Source organism: Asparagus officinalis, chromosome 5 (genome assembly GCF_001876935.1).
Source record: "Asparagus officinalis chromosome 5, Aspof.V1, whole genome shotgun sequence".
NCBI classification, from domain to species: Eukaryota; Viridiplantae; Streptophyta; class Magnoliopsida; order Asparagales; family Asparagaceae; genus Asparagus; species Asparagus officinalis.
Genome location: NC_033798.1, coordinates 121,792,986 through 121,806,475, shown reverse-complemented (window position 1 = coordinate 121,806,475; position 13,490 = coordinate 121,792,986). Strand labels below are relative to the sequence as shown.

Genomic DNA, 13,490 nt, shown 5'->3' with positions numbered 1-13,490 from the left:
TTGAAGGTCAGCCGGTAGCTGAGAGTAGATAGGGAGAATAGAGAGCTTGGCTACAGCCTGCCTTGCAGAAGATACGAGTTGCTCCATTCGCTCAGCTAGAGCGTAACAAGTTGCTTCAATCTCATCTTGTCCAGTCATGAAGATAAGGATATCACCAGGAGGACTTGATATGTGAATAGTCATTGCCTGCTTCACAGCTGCTTCAACATAGTCTTCACAAGGTGTTTTGCTGTACAAAATGCTTACAGGGAAAGTCCTCCCAGGGATATGGAAGATTGGCACGCTGCAAAAATTGATGAAAAAAAATATGGTAGTCAATAACTGTGTGACACAAGTGGAAGACACTTAGCCGTGTGGACATATATAATATACAAAATCTTACCTTCCGAAAAAGTTGGAGAACTTCTCCGCATTCAGAGTTGCAGATGTCACAATAAGCTTGAAATCTCGTCGCTGAGCTACTACTTTTTTCAAAATTCCAAACAACACATCGGTACTTAGTGACCTCTCATGTGCTTCATCCATGACAACGACACTGAAATAACATATTTAACATATTAGATGTCGGACAAGCATAAGAGTAACTGATAAAATATAGAACTATCTGGTGTAGGAAATTCTTAAGATCAACACTGCATTTCACATCTGTAAGAAGAATCTCTTGCATACAAGTGTTTTGCAGCAAATGCATCAGCATATAATTGTACTTGTTTTGAACCTTTGTAGGTGCAAATCTTATATAATCCCCACCAAACATGCGACACTTCTACAATCAATCATGTAGACTTTTGACCAAGTTATTCAACAAGAACTTTGCAGAACTGGGACCAGACAAAAGCCAAGCTAATAAGGTGCAGAAAAAGAAATGAATAAAAAAATTAAGAGAAAAGTCTGCTGTTTAGCATTTCCATAATGTAATTATTACAAAAGAGACATATTCATAAGGAAGCTCTGGTAGAAATGCATTTAACTGCAGGTGGTTATAAGTTTTTTATATATAATTAGCTTCAGTGACTATGCTAGAACTTCTTTTGATTGGAAAAAAAATTTAATCAAAGGATCCGGGAGAATAATCTCATAGCATGAATATTGTTAGGATCTACAGGGATTACAATCCAAGTTCAGGTACAGTTAATAGCATTTTATTAACATATTGCCAAACAAAAAGAGTAAAATCAAATTTTACATATGGACAATAAATCAGATTTCAGGCAACCCATGCTTTGGAGACTCTAACCCCTTACCTCACCATACAAGATAATCCTCTCACCCTTGTTTCTTATCCTTGCAGTATATCTGGTTATTATCACTATTTATCCACAACTGGTAACAAGTGAACATTCTTCTCTTTTCATCAATTGTCTTATTTGCGCTGGAACAATAAGGTCCAACTTTCTGAGTCATAAGTTAACAGATAGAAAATGCATAAAAGTGACATTTCACACATGCTAGTTCATATATTATGCAAAAGAGCTACAAGGAACAACACCTAAGATGGTCACTCAAAAGCACTACCTTTTTTATTTACTCTTCTGAGGGACCAGTTTTTAGATTAATAAATATTCAGTCAAAAATATAGCTAGGCTTGTATAGACCAGATCAATTATTCAAACATGTTAAAACACATGAATGACTGTTGGCTCCCCCAAAGAGTCAGAAACAGAAAAGAGAAGAACTGTTATAGCATATGCACACAGACTAGATCACAACCTAGCTATGACAAATTTGGCACTATCCTAGAGAGATGAGATCAACCATATAGAACACAATGGGCAACTTAAAAGTAAAACATTAAGAGAGAATAAGGAAGACTCATAAAAATGATCCCAGCTATTAGCACAGTATATGATAAAGAAAAAATGTCAAATTATGTCATGATCAATGAGATGTTGAGGAAAGTGCAGTAAATATACCGGTACTTGTCAAGATCAGAGTCCTTTAGTGTTTCCCGAAGAAGTACTCCATCAGTCATATACTGTAGAGTTTCCAACAGAAGACCAGGTTAGAGAGAGGACGAAAAAAATCATCAGCAGTCTGGTATAAAAAGAAAGCTTGTTAAAAAAATCATCAGCGGTCTGGTCTAGAAAGGAAGCTTGTAACACCATTATAATAACCAAGGTACAATCAGACAGGAAATAACTTGAGGAATAATTCATCTTACACAAAAAGAACATTAACCAAAGAATGTCTAATATGCTAAGCACATCAACATATGCATACATAATAATCATTTAAAAGTGTACTAGAGGGAAAAACAACTCCAAATATTAAACCCAGATATATGTGGACGTGAGCCATCATATTATTGAAGAAGTTAATTGGAAACGTACTGCATTATTAAGAGAAGAATCTCAAAAGAAAAAACTTATCAAGCAGAGATCAATCTAATTGAGGGGGAACTAAATCAACAACACTTGTATATGCACACTGCAACCAATTTATGATAAGGTTAGCGATTATCTGTTTTTCCCGCAGCTTGAAAAATTATCCAAAAGCAGAAATAACCTACCACTAAAGAACATAACATGAGCATGGAACTATGAGATGTGTTTCTCGTGAAATTTCAAAATCTCTAAGACAAGTAAGACCTTCCAAAATAAATAGAAGAAGCAACATGCACAAAGTTTAAGATAGTAACGAGCATTCACCTTTATTACAGTATTTGGACCAGTAACATCCTCAAAGCGGATAGCATAGCCAACTTTGTCACCCAACTCTGTTTCCATCTCCTCACTGACACGTTTTGCAACACTCATAGCTGCCACACGTCTGGGTTGTGTGCAACCAATAATACCAGCAGCGGCATATCCATTTTCGTATAGATACTATCAGGTAATTCTCTAATTTAGTAAACATCTTGTACTCAAAACTTCATATACAATATAGAAATTATGAAATTGGGGCTAACCTGAGTCAGCTGTGTTGTTTTTCCTGAACCTGTTTCTCCAACTACAACAACTACCTGATTTTCCCGTACAACCTATCAAGTAAATCAAGTACTAGTTAAAATAAATAAAAACAATGTGACACAGCCACATTAGGACATAATGACATGAATAGCCATATTAGGACATAATGACATGAATAGATAATCTTAATGAAAGGCAATATAGACAGACAATTTTTCAGCAGATTCCAGAAGATATCATGGAGAAAGAAATTTTAAAACTGCAACTTTTTTTTTGGCTAATGCTAAAAGGGATTACACCTTCAAAAAATGCAATAATAATAGTTAACATAGAAAAAATATAACTAAAATGTAGAAAACTGAAAAATGGACATGCATACAAATAGTAGGAAAAATTTTAAGCATGGTAAGTCAGTTTTCTAAAGGATAGTACGCCATGTTGCAAAGCAGAAAATAGACTATACGGATGTTGAAGATGTTACTAACAGGACAAACAATGCAAGCATGCTATATGCGGTGTGAACATTTCTCTGTAGAAGACAATTGAATTGGTCAAGCGAGTAAATCAAAGAATTGAATAGGTCAGGATAGTACGCCATGTTGCAAAGCAGAAAAGACACTGTGGATGTTGAATATGTTCCTAATAAATAAACAATGCAAGCATGCTCTATGCAGTTTGAACATTTCTCTGTAGAAGACACTTAAATTGGTCAGGCTAGTACATCCAAGAATGAAGCATTGAAATATTGAATGAGGATAAGGTGGAATGCAGCATACAGTCCAGCAATCTCGTTAAATTAAACTTAAGTACTTTGCTTGTCCTCTTAACCTTCTATAAGTACCATGTTTGTACATTGCAAATCTGAACTAAAAAAAAGAGTTATGTGCACAAATCTTAGACAGGCATCCTAGAAGAGGTAAATCAGATTTCTGAAAAGAGAGATACCATAGCGTACCAATGATTTGCTAAGCATAATGATGGATTTCATTCGATTTATAAAAATTAAAATTAAAAAAAAAAGACACCAATAGAAACAGGTATTGTTTGCACATTTCACTGAGGAGGCCAATTAGAGTTGACATTAATGCATTACACATTAGAATATGCATCATTACTTTAGGAGAAGAATAAGCAGAAATTAAGCAAACAAGTTTTAAATGCTTTGCATGTTTTCTTGACCTTCCCTAAGTACATGTTCTTAGGTTGCAAATCTGTTACAAGTAAAAACTCTAAATATGCAGCAATAAGTTATGAAGATATCCAGGAAAAGAGTCGGTGTTCAAAAAGGGGAAGTGTCATAATATAATAATGAATTTCCAAAGCATAAATAATGCATTTCTATAGATGTCAATAAAATTATTGATTATAATGGCATTAATTGCACCGCATAACAATGGAGGATTTCACTAGAAAATGCTAAATTTAGTTGATCAGGCTAGTATGTCTATGAACCAAGCATTAATATATGGTATAGTTAATTTAAGGAAAGTATATGAGGAAATAAAGCATATGAATCCCAAGATCTCAATATATTCAAGTTAAAGTAGTTTGCAGTTTCCCTCAACCTTTTTAAGCACATGTTAGCAGATTGGAAAGGTTTTATACCAAACTACTGATTGAGCTTTTTTGACGCACTGTCCAGTCAAAGATGTGTAACTGAACACCCGATCACACTATGATGTCACCCCTGATTACCTCTACTACTCAAAATATCATGATTATTGGAACACATAGTAACGAGAAATGCATTCTCTAGAATCATTCATACAATGAAGCTCCAAATGAAGGAGTATCACTCAATTATTGTGTTCCTTGGCTAAACTTGTTGAGGAAAATTCTCTCCTACACTGGTTTTTCTTTTCTGATAACTATTTTTCCAGAAATCAAAGTCAAGGTGAAAATTAATACATAAAGATCAGAAGGCATGCATAACATCTGGAAGTGCTCTGTGAGAAACAAAAAAGAAAACAAACCTGCAATAATTCATCTCGGACAGAGTATATTGGGAGATATTGCCTTTGTTCTGAAAGTGATTTTGACTTGGCGAAATCACTCACAGCTTCTCCCTTAACTTTCATGTGTTGGGCAAACCTAGAATCCTCTTTGAAGTCTACCTCTCCATCTTCTCCAACTACAGTAGTATCTGCATCTATCTGAAATTTGAACCATAACAAGGTGTAAGTTGTCTAACTAAGAAATTAGATAAATCAGTAAGTTCTCAGTACCATTAGGGGGATGTACCTGCTCAGCTGTCTTTTCAACACCTAGAATGTCTCCAAGTTTTGATCCTGCCAGCTCCCAAAATCGTTGACGGGACTTATTCATACTCTGTTTTTCATGAATTTCCCTAACTAATGTAGAACCTTTCCGCGAGATTATAGCCATATCGGATGTTGGATCTTTTATAGGCATTACAGGCTCAGCCTGCTTTGTGAACACAACCCTTCCATCCAAGAAAGGAGGCTTTGTATCTGAAACAACATATACACAACATAAGCATCAGTTTTTGCACAAATGATTAAGTACAGGTCAATAATGTAAGCAATAAAGCAACAGAGGCAAATAGTAAAAGTGAATAAAAAGTAGGCAACAAAAAACATAAGTAAACATGACCAATATGACAGTATGCTGCTACAGAGAATTAAAAGAAATCTCCAAGTAAGCTGCTTTAGCATGAATGTGTTAACAAACACATATTCCTCATTATCTTCTGGTCTGACGAGAGCAACATCAAAATAGAAACAGAAATCTAAATGAGTTAGATGACGAGAACGTGTGCAATGAAGATGACAAGGAATAGTATATGAAACTTTGTATTGTTTTTCATTATATAACTTGTGTTTTGGTTTCTAAAACTTTTAACAACTTAAATTTGGACCCAGTGACTTCATTGTATAGATTGAAGTTTTAAATATGTTACTGCATTGTTTTAATATCACTGATGTAGCCCCCTATATATCAGCCGATATATCCTTTTATAAGGCTTGAGCAAAATGATATAGTCTTATTATCCTTCCTCGCTGTTTGGCAATTTTTTGGCGATATATCCCTGACATGGCCAGTATATCCTTTTATGTAGTTTGTCATAAAACAATATAGTTCTGCAAAATTTCTTTAATGTTATTTTAGTAAAAATCCCATCCCTATTGAAGTTTTTTAGCAAAATTCTCGTATGTTCCTTTCCTTAAATTTCTACAATTGGTTAATGATTCTAAACATATAGTATTTACATCTTTTTATGCTTAGATTTAAGTATGTTTATATTACATTTTAGGACATTACATTGTATATGCACATCAGTTTATATGGCACTCCAATATTTACTACATATCCCCTATACTTCCCTGATATACACCGGCCGTCTGATATTTCGCCAATATCTGATACTTAAAACCTTTGCTTAATTTCTCCATAGTTACTTGCTTATTTCTAACTTGCGCATTTGTTACTGTTTTGCTTGTTGCATTTTTTAAAATTTTCATGCCATTTTGCATATTTTAATATGGAATTATATATATTATTCATGCAGGAGCGTAGACACATAAAAATGTTAAAAAGTTAGACTATGCGGGCCCATTACGAAGTTCTTGCAAGTAATATGATTTTATTATATATTTTTTGGAGGGTAAATTTTCTTCACACATTACAATTATATTCACAGTTTGAGCATATAGCAGCATAGCCATATACGCAATTCTGATGAGGTTAGATATCTGCATGCATATAATATACATTCGCTTGTATGAAAAGACATCCATTATGGAGACTTCTCAACCATATCAAGTGGTTATGTTTAAAGATATTGTTAATTTTAGAACCATGATGTGTTGCAGTAAGTCATCACTATCACATGTTTTCTTTATTAGAAATGAATTTTTATGAGTAATGCTTCAAGTACTTTCGAAGTACCTATTTGAGAATCCACACAGACCTCAAAAAGGTTTAAGTAGGGGTTATGTATATAATTCTATCAATTTGCAAAGACCTGCCATTATCAGACTGAATAACTTACCATGAACAAGTAGTATAACTCTGCGTTCATCTTCATCCTCAAACTCCAACTGCTGCTCTGTACCTCGGACAGCTCCTGACCTCAAAAGCTGACGGTCTTCCCACTGAGCATTATCAGCTGTCAGTTGGGACAGCTTCTTACTTTGTGCAAGAGTCATCAAACTTCCATCCTTCCTCGTCTGCAGTCATCATAAATACTAAAATTACTTTTTTACAACTACTAAGCATACCTGTGTAGAGCTTAAGTAAATGATGAGGACCAACTATAATTGTAATGAATATTGTTCTGGAAGTGAGTGGATGTAAGTGGGCTCCCTAACTTGATATCAATCTTCATGAAATACAAACAAACAAATAACACAAGATACTGTTTTATTGGCAGATATACTTATTAAGATGCACATCAAAGAATAATAGTTCTGTTCATTATGACTTTCTGCAGAATATATAATCAGTATATCATCTGACAAACTAGGATTCTGGTATCACCAAAAGATGTCCCTGCGATCTTGCTACTTTCAACTTACAAAAAAGATCATATGGCAGTCAAAAGATGCTAGCATGTCATCTTTAGTTTGCATTTTGCACAAAGGGTTGGACTTAAAAACATCAGAAAATACTGGACTTTATTTTGCATTCTGAAATCTGACTTGGATTAAAACGGCACAGAACTGGATCTCTGTTACAGGTTAATACCATGCGACTATGAGTTATGATCCATCTTGATTAATTTACTTAACCCGGTTCTTTGCCATGAGATGGCTGGGAGCCAACATGACTCTTCCCTTCTACACAAAAAAATAACTGGAAGACAATGACTATAGCTAAGAAGGGAAACAACTTGTAAATAGTATATACCAGTTTTTTAGCAAACTGAGCTTCTCTCTTCTGATAAGAAGTTTCATCCCCAGGAAACAGTGACGCCCTGTCATCAGACATGGTGTTGTGTTCTTCTCTGTCATACCTACAGAAAGGTTGTCAAAGAGAAGAGAAAATAATTAAAATTAATCTATATTGTACTGTACATGACCTATAGCTTCAATGAACAAAAGGCAAATAGAAGGCTCATATTTCCTACAATTTGACACGTGACATGCATACATCTAAATCAATCATAGGCATGGTTTTCTATTAGGAAATATTAAGAGCACACAATTTTTTTTTTTTTTTTTTGGGGGGGGGGGGGGGGGGGNAAGCTGCACATGAATGCAGAGAAGACAACTTTTCAAGAGTTCATGTTTCACTATAAATTATGCGCAAGTACAAAGGAACTAAAACATTTGGATTTTTAGCTGAAATTTGAAGATCATAATGAACAATGTGGAAAAATGGGGAAAGAGCAACATTCCACTGAATTGCACATAAACTCTCATCAATAAAAAAACATAGAGAAGCACATATCAGTTAATATTTTGGAGATCCAATCTAAGTGAGGGTTTTTCACTTATATACCCATTACTATTTTAAAAATTACCCCTCAAATCTTCATATTTGATAATTTAACCTCGAATTTATAATGAGAAGCAACTTCCGCCCACCACGTTTACGGTTAGAGAATAAAATATTACTTTTCCCTCCTTCCCTCCCAACTTATGCCCTCCACATTTACGGTTTGAGAGTAAAACATAAGTCCCTCCCTCCACATTTACGGTTAGAGAATAAAAAATCCTCGAGAAATGGAGAGGATTAGAGATCTCTACCTAGAGAATTTGGATTAGACCTAAATTCGGGGTGGGCCCAAATCCCCGGGAGAGGAGGGGAAAAAGAGAGCGGAAGAGGTTTTTTTGGGTGGGGGGTGATTCAGTTTTATGAAGTTCCAAATTTCGATGAGTACAGTTAGATACCATGCACGATCAGCATCGTAATCCATCTCCTGACGCATCTCATTGGTGATCTCATAGTTTTCATCTTCAGCCCCTGTGATTTTGCCAGCTTGTCTGTCCTGATACAAAACAAAAACATACAAAAGAAAAGAATCAATCATTGCCCGCTACCTCAAACCATCAAATACCGTTTAATGTGTACATATAGGAGACTATCGAAGAGAACATTCTGAAAATAGAGGATTCAAAATCAAAATAGCCAAAATACGGAACCAGTTATAGAAAATAGTAACTCTACCATAGATGCCATAAATAATTGGACACTCAATTATTAGGATAGGCTCATGGTCTCAACCAAACAAATCTAGCCAAACACCATTCTAAGCTGATCTGGTTTCCGGTACTCTCACCATTGCCTTCATTCTCTAAGAATATAGTTCTCTAAAAATTGATTGAGGTACTTTAGAGCAACACTTGATGATATGGCTGACAACTTTGGTTCGGGTTTGATCCTAACAATCCAAAATGGGGGTCCAAATGCAGAACAAGAGCAAGGAATCCAAATTGGGAACCTCAAATTCTGGACACTAAAGAGAGAATGAAGAACGAAAAGGGGAACTGATGTGCGGCTTGGATAATCAAAATCCTCTACCAAAGACCAATTACCATTTGATCAATTAAAGATAGATGTGTAAGATCTTCATACCAAAAGATACACCAATATAGATGGATTGGAAACTTAACCTCATTTAAGTTGTACCCATCTGATTAAAACCAGATAACCCATATGCAAAAGGAATTAACTGGGATAAGCATGAAGTCCCATATCAATACTTAATTACTTATGCTAACTGTTCCAGGAGATTTCAGCTGTCATTAGTCATAAATTTCACTTACATGTCTTCTTGGATTGTTGCATGCATGTTTAATTGACTTAACTGAAAATGCACGATATACGGAAGTCACAATACCTCAGAGCTTGATGCAACTGAAAAGGTTAGTTGATGTGATCTCCCACCTTGACGAGGGACTGGAGCTCTTCTTGAAGATCCAGAAGCACGTATCGGTACAGGAGAAGGAGAAACATGGTCCCATGGGGAAGCTAAAAAAAAGTTGGCAGTTATATTATTCACAATTTCACGATTCAACGTAAAGGAAAAGGAAAGATGAAGATGAGAACTCAAAGGCGACAACCAAAACATCTAGATATTTGAACTTTCCATAAAAGAGAATGATATACCTGCATGATAAGGTGTATGACCATCCAACCATGGGGACACCAAGCGTGCATCAGGGGAGGCCCCTACCAGCATTGGGGATGGTGAAGGATGGTGATGCCTTCGAGAGACAGAATGACCATCCCGATCCTCGCGACGGGGAGTGTCTTCCCATTCCCACCGTCCATCATCCCAATCAGATCTACCTGCTAGATGTTTGAAGAATAAGAACTTGTCCAACATACATTAATCAAGTAACTAAACATAGAAAAAGTGGAGAAAAAAAACATAGACTTCAGTAAAAGATAAAGCAAATTAACCTGGTGTCCTATTTGATTCGTGTTTAGACCTTTTTCTTCCATAATCAGAAAAATACTTTTCGTTTGTAGATCTCCTATGCTCTTCTCTTCTGCTATAATGTGGTCTGTCCCTGTCATATTTTTGTCTCTCCCTCCTATCATGGTTACTCGAGCTATAACTCCTGTCGCTCCAAGAACTCCCAGGAGCAAACACCTTCAAATTTATATAGTGAATTTGTAAATAAACAAAGAAGAGATGATCACATAGGAGTAACTCAAGAACCACAGGGTAGTACATGCATCATGTGTACATGCTTCTTCTCATACTTCATAAACGTATAATCAAAATTTTTATTTCTTGGCTTCATTAAATATACTTACTAGCTATCGTACAAATTAACTAATACACATTAAACGTATGCATTTTTGTACAAAAAGCATAAAACTGTAAATTACACAAGTCAAATTCTCATGAAAATAAAGAACAAGGTGATTTACAAGGACTGATACAACAGAAACAATGAAGAACTTGAACAACCAAGGAAAATGGACTCCATAAATGGTGCAGGACTACCATACCTCATGACGTGGACTCTCATATCGTGTGCGTGGGGTGTAGCGCCCTTCACCTTCATGTGTTACACCAGATTCTAAAAGCAATCAAGCAACTTATCCATATTAGAGTATGACAACACAAGAAAGAAGTTAAAATAATCGTTATATAGCAGGACCGTTAAATGCGAGGCATATATGCTACTGAAACTATACAAACACAGTAGTTTCATCACCCATCAATGTGAGTATTACAGTCCTACAAGATAACGAGTTGAATAAAAAAGCTTTGTCAAGTAATGGTACATCTTGGTTCAGAATAACATAACAAATTGTAAAATAAGCAGTTTTGAACAGAATAGTTGAATAGCTAAGCAGACAACCCTCCATACTACAGTTAACCTTCTCCATATCAGCATATGCGATAAATGAAGCATGCTAACTTACCTAATGCTTACGATAATAAACTAATTTCACTATATACTTGACATGTTCATTAAATGAAAAATTCCCTAAAAAAGTGCTTTGTGAAATTGATTACAACATACGACATTAGTATTTTACCTGAAGGTGACTTCTGTTCGGCATTAGTCCCACGATAGCGTCGTGGTGCAAGACCACGTGAACCTATTGACGAATCCCCGTCAGTATCTTCTACACTAGATTTTTCATCTTCCTCTATCAAACTCATGGTCAAAACTGTTCTGTCTGCAGGAGCTTTAAACCCTGCATCCCCTCTGGCTTGTCTTTTCTCATTTGCAAGAACATCTAAACCTGTTCAGATTGTATTGAAGAAGATGTTTAGTATCTAGCAAACTAAGAAAACACTGTGAAAAAAGAATAAAGAAATTAATTTTGGACAAAAGATAATACCTAAAATCGATTTTCTTTCAGTTGGTCTGAAGATAACTCTCTCTTTATTAGGCACAGAGAGTCCTCCTTTGATTTCTTCTTCGGGTGCCAAAACAGCTCTAGTCTGGTTCAAGTCCATGACTTTCCCTCCCCCCTGCAGCAATCAAGGCAAAGAAATCTCAATATAATGAGAGATGTGATTCGACCATGATTACAATCCTAAACGTCATTTGCATCAAATCTTGCAGCTCACCTCCATACTAAACTGGAACTTAAATTCCTCAAAACTCACAGCAACCACTAAACTGCAGCAAAAGTAAAACTACCGTAAGCTTTTAAAGAATTATTAATCCATCCAATAATAAACAATTTTGATCCAAAGATTGAATCTTTCATTGCCTATCAATAGCAAAGAGGATACAGATTCTTTTCAGAAATTGAAATAAGTCGTACAATTTGCTAATTCTTTTATTCAATAACATCAATTTCTTAAATTAACGTAAAATCCCAAGGTCCCTAAGGAGAAGCTAACAAAGAGCAAGCACAGTACCTAACGGCTGAGTAGGCGGCGGCGATCGTCGCCCTACGGTTTTTTTTCCGGCGATGTTGTTGGATTAGGGTTTTCCTAGGGTTTTAATAGAAACAGGTACCCAGCATACCAATTAAGCGCTCCAGACGATATATTTTTGAAAATTCTGAAAATAGAAATTAGGGCAAGAGAAAGGGGTAGAAATTCCGACCAGAGATTTTATTTGATGTCGGTGAAACTTAGATTAACTCTTCAAAGGCGGTTCACCCTCTCAATCTCTACAGCAATCGCAGAGAGAGAAAAAAAATGATGATTTTGGGGTTGGATGAATTTGGGGATGACGACTGCCGTCGACCGTAGGTTGCCGTGGCTCTCGAGCGAACGCGACCAGAGAAAGGCGTATGGGCGGGCAAATGGGTGTATACGGGCCGGCGCGTTTAGAGCCCATCTACAACTTTTTAAGATGACCCAGTCCAATTAGACCCATTTGATTAAATGGGTGGGTTTCGGACGGATTAAATGATGGGCCTGATAGTTAAATGGGTATGGTTAAAGTTGAGTTCCCCATCAGAACTAAGAACTCGAAAAGGTGAGGGTCGAATATCCCCTTTGATTGTGAAAGTACAAACCCTAATCCGATAAAAGAATATAATTTGAAACCGGAGTCGATTATGTTCTCGTAACGTCGTAACGTTTGGAAATGTAAGGGAATGTTTCGCAACTAGTCCTTGACGGCTTTTGTTTATTTTTTGCTAATTTTAGCTCATTTTTTAAGTTCATTTTTCTCCCCCTTAAGTAAGTTAGGATTGGGTCACCGCCTACCTGGAATCCTCATCTAGTTAAGACTTAAACTAGTTTAAGGGGGTGTTTTGCCGGACACACAATGATCCGATTACTGTTAGCAACAATAGGACTTCCTCAATTTGGAGGGGCAGTAAGATTTTCTCTAAGAAAGTACCGTGTTTAAATATGGATATATTTTTCTAATAAATCATTCATGAACCTTTTTGAAAAATTCTTTTAGGACGAAGTATAAAATGATTGGGCATATATCTTCCTTTTTTTCTTTTTCTTTTCTTCTCCCTTTTTTTTCTTTTTGCATTTGTGTATAACCATGAAAATATTAAGTTGAAGGCTATGGAGGGCGATGCTGTCGGACATGTTTATCATGGAAAGAAATTGCGGCTTTCTATACAAAAAAAATGAACTTATGCAATGGAGTACCATGAGATTTAGGTCTGTTTGGTTGATTTCCTAAAAACCAAAAATTGGAAATGAAAATGTGGAAATCTCAAAAA

At 35.8% G+C, this 13,490-nt stretch overlaps 1 protein-coding gene across 1 annotated transcript in view; it reads right to left on the bottom strand.

The window, feature by feature from the left end:
* The window catches only part of LOC109841018 (pre-mRNA-splicing factor ATP-dependent RNA helicase DEAH7), a 14,270-nt gene extending 1,618 nt beyond the window's left edge, over nucleotides 1-12,652 (bottom strand). Inside the window, 19 exon segments of the mRNA XM_020409858.1 lie at nucleotides 1-4; nucleotides 7-283; nucleotides 383-535; nucleotides 1,914-1,975; nucleotides 2,649-2,825; nucleotides 2,909-2,980; nucleotides 4,883-5,062; nucleotides 5,151-5,380; nucleotides 6,922-7,099; nucleotides 7,779-7,884; nucleotides 8,765-8,862; nucleotides 9,715-9,845; nucleotides 9,984-10,166; nucleotides 10,281-10,473; nucleotides 10,839-10,909; nucleotides 11,376-11,585; nucleotides 11,685-11,817; nucleotides 11,917-11,968; nucleotides 12,214-12,652. The exon segment at nucleotides 1-4 is cut by the window's left edge and continues 1,618 nt beyond it. Of these exon segments, the coding sequence (XP_020265447.1) occupies nucleotides 1-4; nucleotides 7-283; nucleotides 383-535; nucleotides 1,914-1,975; nucleotides 2,649-2,825; nucleotides 2,909-2,980; nucleotides 4,883-5,062; nucleotides 5,151-5,380; nucleotides 6,922-7,099; nucleotides 7,779-7,884; nucleotides 8,765-8,862; nucleotides 9,715-9,845; nucleotides 9,984-10,166; nucleotides 10,281-10,473; nucleotides 10,839-10,909; nucleotides 11,376-11,585; nucleotides 11,685-11,817; nucleotides 11,917-11,922 (2,464 nt within the window). The 5' untranslated portion in view covers nucleotides 11,923-11,968; nucleotides 12,214-12,652.